General features: G+C 46.8%; 1 protein-coding gene across 1 annotated transcript; it reads left to right on the plus strand.

The window, feature by feature from the left end:
* Nucleotides 1-211: 211 nt before the first annotated feature.
* On the plus strand, nt 212-5,188 carry FAM136A (family with sequence similarity 136 member A). Its single transcript, XM_077766330.1, has 3 exons — nt 212-345; nt 1,238-1,378; nt 3,707-5,188. Exons 1-3 carry the CDS (start codon nt 259-261, stop codon nt 3,893-3,895), a joined length of 417 nt encoding a protein of 138 aa, XP_077622456.1. The 5' UTR covers nt 212-258; the 3' UTR covers nt 3,896-5,188.
* Nucleotides 5,189-5,567: the final 379 nt, after the last annotated feature.

The following is a 5,567-nucleotide window of genomic DNA, read 5'->3' on the forward strand; positions in this document are numbered from 1 at the left end:
GGGAGACAGTGAGTCCCAGCGTTCCCGCGAGCGCTCAAGGGATCAGGCACGCGAGGCGCGGGCTCGGGAGCCGAGGGCGAGATCGCACTGGATTACATGTGGGTGACGTGCAGTTCCTCCTCTTGGACGCCAGGCGGCGGCGTGGGCCGGGAAGAGCGACGGTGACCCTGGGAGCGGCGGCGAGGAGGCGGGCCGAGCGCGGGNNAGCGCGGGACTCCATGTGGGCGCCGGCACGCAGGGTTGTAGCGCGGGGTCGCCATGGCGGAGCTGCAGCAGCTGCGGGTGCAGGAGGCGGTGGACTCCATGGTGAAGAGTCTGGAGAGAGAGAACATCCGGAAGATGCAGGTAGCGGGCGGGGGCCATGCCCGGGAGTCCCGGCCGTTCGCAATTCCCTTCCCGCGGCCGCGGCGCGCCGCTGCCCGCCTCCCCGCAGACCCCAGTCGGGGTATCCCTGGGGTCGCCGCGGCGCCCTCGGAGGCACCTCTCAGCTTCAGAATTCCTGGAGCTTCCGCCGAGCGGTTGAAATCTATGCTCCTTCCCCAGGCGCAAGGCCCTCCCCCCGCCCCCAGGCCAGCTCGAAGGAGCGGGTGTTAGACCCCGGGCCAGGGTTAGAAAGCTCCCAAAGTGAAGCGTTCTGCCTCCCTGCTTGTCTTGCGCGACCCCTTCGTGACGAGGCCGAGGCCGAGGCCCAGAAAGGGCACGGCCAAGGTGAAGCACCGGAAAGGCTGAAGCGCTTGGCCTCCTCCGTGGCCAGGTCATACCTGCTTCTGTGTCGCTCCACACAGCGCTGATTTATATGCAGTTCTGCTTTGATCCCCTGAGTGTTGTGTGGCTGTTAGTCCTGCCTCCCTGACCAAATTGTGGGTTTCTCTTGTAGGTGCCTCTGGAGTCATTGATTAATGGATCGGTTGCCCCCTGGTGGAATGTAGATTTCTAGGTTGCTGACCTCTGAACCCTGTGATATAGGTCCGGGGTTTTCAGAACTTGGCTTCATCTGACCCACCGCCACCTTCTCCTTACACCTAGCCTTCAATGCAACAAGTGCCAATGAGCTAGCAGCAAGAAGACCACGAAACACTCTGCTAGGCTTGGAGGATAATTTTCCCGTTTGTGGTTTTAGGTTCTTGATGTCTGTTAGAAGGAGAGGTGCAAATGTAGGCGCTCCTCGGTTGCACTCCATGGTTATCTCTGCCCCAGAGGCTTTCCTCCCTAACTTCTCTCTGCCCTCCCTCCTCAGGGCCTCATGTTCCGGTGTAGTGCCAGCTGTTGTGAGGACAGCCAGGCGTCCATGCAGCAGGTACACCAGTGCATTGAACGCTGCCATGCGCCTCTGGCCCAAGCCCAGGCCCTGGTGACCACTGAGTTGGAGAAGTTCCAGGTGAGGAACATCCCAAATAGAGGACTTCAGTCCTTGATATTGCTCTTTTGCAAGACATGACAAGTGTTTGTTCAAAACTCTTGGCTCAAATGTCTTGGTTCTTTTAATACTAGTAACAGTCCTGTGGCCAGCCAGTCTTCACAGAGTTTGAAATTTGTGAAAAACTCCTGGAGGTTGGGTGCTATCAGTATTTCCCATAGAAACAGTGTTGTAAAAGGGAGTTCATGATCAAAAGCCTTCCCCCCATAGACAAGAAATACAATATGTATACTGTATAGCATAAAGCTTTCTCAAGCATATTAATTCATTCTTAAATAGTACAGTCCCCAGGAAAGTGAAGTAGGCTAGGCTTTCATTTATTTATTTATTTATTTTTTGATGTTTATTGTTTTTGAGAAAGAGAGACAGAGAGCAAGCAGGGGAGGGGCAGAGAGAAGAAGACACAGAATCTGAAGCAGGCTCCAGGCTCTGAGCTGTCAGCACAGAGCCTGATGCAGGGCTCGAACTCAACAGACTGCCAGATCATGACCTGAGCTGAAGTCTGCCGCTTAACTGACTGAGCCACCCAGGTGCTCCCTCTACCTTTTTTTGTTTGTTTGTTTATTATTTTGAGAGAGAGAGGAAGTAGGCTAGTCTTAAAGAAGTACAGATTAGAGCAATATCTTGCCATCATTTTGTGTATTTGCCCACCCAAAACCGCTCCTATTTTCTATGTCCAAAGGGCAGCTCGTGTGTCACTAAAGAGCAGTCATTTCTATGAAGCATTAGTATTACTGATTCATCGATGCCTTCCCCACAAGCCCCTCTGAGGTCACAAAGAGCAAAAGGTATCCACCATTATCTCTCTCTGGCAAAAAGGATAGCCACAACTTCATTTGATTCCCTTCCTATGATTATACTTTCCTGGAGCTTGGGAGAAGCAGAGCCCACTTCTGAACCAGTTTTTTCATAGCCAGAGATTCTGTCCACATGGGAAAAATTGTATCTAATGTATCATTTTTACATTCTATTATACATAATTCTTCAAAATTACTGACACTGTGAAGGTATAACTTGTCCAAGATCCCAAACTACAGCTAATTTTGTAGATAGGGTCTTTGAAATTTTGATTCTTGAATTGCTGTATAACTTTTTCCTTCTGTTTGATTATTGATTATTTGATTATTATTATCTCCTATACAATGAGATGCACTCTTCACTCTGCCAGAACTACTCTAGCCACTCCCCTGTATGGAGCTGAATCCAGTAGTCCTTTCTCATCCCTCATCTTACTCAACCTGTCTGCACCACTGACACAGTGATCACTCCCGTCCTCCTTGAAACAGTTTGTTTGAATGGGCACCAAGACACCTCCCTCTGGTTTTCCACCGGTCTCCCTGGCCATCCTTTCTTGGCCTCCTTTCCTGCCTTTCCCCTCTTGAACCTGTCAGCACGGGAGTGCCTAGGGCTGTCCTTGGACCTTTACTCTTTTGGATCTAGTTCTCTAGTGTCATCGCTGTGAATAGCTGCTATAAATATCATATGTAAGCTGAGAACTCCTACATTCATTCATATCTCTAGACCAACTTCACTCCTGATCTCCAGATTCATATGTCCAACTGCCTCTTCAGCACCTCCACTTATTTTGTCTGCCTCCCCTCACTGGAATGTAAGTTCAATGAGGGCAAGAACTTCATCTGTTTTACTCATTGCTCTAGTCCCCAGCAATGAAGAGTACCTGGCACATAGTAAATACTCAATAAATACTAGTTGAGTATTTTTCCGTAGCAAGGACAGATATTAAAGAATCAAAATGTCTCTAAGTCTATTTTTTTTTTTATTAATATTTGTTTATTTTGAGAGAGAGTGCACATAAGCAGGGGAGGGAAGGAGAGATGGGGAGAGAGAGATTCCCAAGCAGGCTCCAGGCTGTCAGCACAGAGCCCAGTGTGGGCTCCATCTCACTAAGCATGAGATCATGACCTGAGCCGAAATCGAGAGTCAGGCATTTAACCACCTGAGCCACCCAGGTGCCCCAAAATGTTTGTAAGTCTTAACTGTAGCTGACTAACAATAGCCTCTAGGCACTTGTCATTTCCTGGAAGGGGCTTCTGTACAATTTATTCTGTCATTCACCTGTTTTCTTGTAATGCTTTGTCTGGACCCTCCGGTGCCACCCTCTATTTCAGTCAGGGTAGTCCTGGTTAATTGCACTATAGTGTCCCTTTAACTGATCCAGATTATATATGTCAAGCCAAAATATGTAGCAAAGGGCCTACCACATGGTAAGCCCTTGGTAAATGAAGGCCAGCCTTTCAGCCTTCTCTACCCTCTTCCTTCTTGCCACAGGACCGCCTGGCCCGGTGCACCATGCATTGCAATGACAAAGCCAAAGATTCCATAGATGCGGGAAGTAAAGAGCTTCAGGTGAAGCGGCAGCTGGAGAGTTGTGTGACCAAGTGTGTGGATGACCACATGCACCTCATCCCGACCATGACCAAGAAGATGAAGGAGTCTCTCTTGTCCATTGGGAAATAGAAGTCTTTGCAGTTGGCCATCTGGGCTGACAGTAGGAATCTATTTAAAAAGAGAAATGGAAGTTTTGGTCTTTTAAGTGAAGTTTATGAAGAAATTAAGGATGGCAGCAAGTTTGAGGCATGTGTCACTTGCCTCTGGACACTGGTTCCTTTATGTTCCAACCCTGGAAAGTGAAATGAAAAAACTTGGTGCTAAAATTTGGGTCAGAGATAGCACAGGAGAGTTTTTGATAGCCTAAATTTCACGTGCTTGTCCTGGCACTAGGGATTTCCCTTGTACCAAGCCAGAGCCCTCCAAGGTACCAAATTCTCCTTAGTATACAGTTACCAACAGGCTGGCAGGTACCTGTAACCTTCTTGGGATCTGGTGGTATGAGCAGAGGTGTTTCTAAAAGGATCACTGAATCATTTTCAGTCGGCTGTAAAACAAAGTCCATGAGATCACTAATTTAGAATGGATAAAAGGTTTCAGGGTCTTTGTTTTCCTTGATTTTATTTTATATACAAGGGCATGAAGTTGATTTAAGATGTGGAGTTGAGAGAGGTAGTTTGGATAAGAACTTTCAACAGTTCTTATGGATATCTGCTTCAGCCAATGAAGATGTGGATATGCATTTCTTGAAAAACACATTACATCTTTCAGCTGGAAGACCTGCAAAAACATGAGAGGCGATGTTACACTGGGTATGGGAAGCAGACCTTCCTTCTCATTGGCTGCCATGGTGGGCCCTGAGACTATCTGCAGCAGAGCGACAGGACAATCTTGCAGTGATACTCTCCCTTGTAGGGAAGCAGGGGGTTGATTGCACTATGTATCAGTATCCAGGAATGAACATAGAAGGAGGAACTGTTGCCTTCTTAATTAAGAGAATTATTAAGTACTGGATTTGGAAGAACCTGGTTTTTATAGAACAGAATGGAATGACATCCTAAACTCAGTATTGCTTATCTCCCCCTGAAATAACAGAGCCCTATTGAGCCAATCTCTAGGCAACAGGAAGGTCAAAGGAGATAAAGTAAGCAACTCAGGGGTGAGCTCTGTGATTCCTTTAAAGCAAAAAGAGGGGCAACCCCCCCCCCCATTACCAAATATCACTTTTGCTTGGGGCCTTTGCAGCAAGCAGTGTTCCTGCCCCAGCTCTAGCACCTTTTCATTTTGATAAAGACCTTATTGTCTTTCTACCATCTTACTACTTGAAATGATAATATAGCCTGTGTTTGGTGTTTCAAGGCTGTGATATATTTTCCTAGTGGTTCTGTTTTAAAAAATAAATAAGGTTTAGTTTTTCCTCCACTACTGTTTCTTGGTGTATATCTGCAGTGAATATATATCTTTCTAGGATGCTTCTCTTTGTAATGTGAAGTAAGCTTCTTCAGGGATATGAGTTATAGTTCAGATGCAGGACTGGTTCATTGTAAATGGGAGAAACTCTGAGGGCAGGCTAAGGCACTATGACTTAAAGTCCATTAATATAAAAAGAAACTGTCTATAAGGCTAAAAAAAGAAATTCAATGTCTATTTCAGGTCTCTAGCTTCAATTCTACAGTAACAGCAAGAGGTGGAGGGTAAAGAACCCTCTTGAGAAAATGCAACGTCTAGGATGTTGAGTACCAAGAGTACAAACTATGTGATGAGTTTAAGTCTTTACTGTCATTAGCATTTAAATAGATCC

This window comes from Crocuta crocuta, unplaced genomic scaffold (genome assembly GCF_008692635.1).
Source record: "Crocuta crocuta isolate KB4526 unplaced genomic scaffold, BGI_CrCroc_1.0 scaffold113, whole genome shotgun sequence".
Lineage (NCBI taxonomy): Eukaryota > Metazoa > Chordata > Mammalia > Carnivora > Hyaenidae > Crocuta > Crocuta crocuta.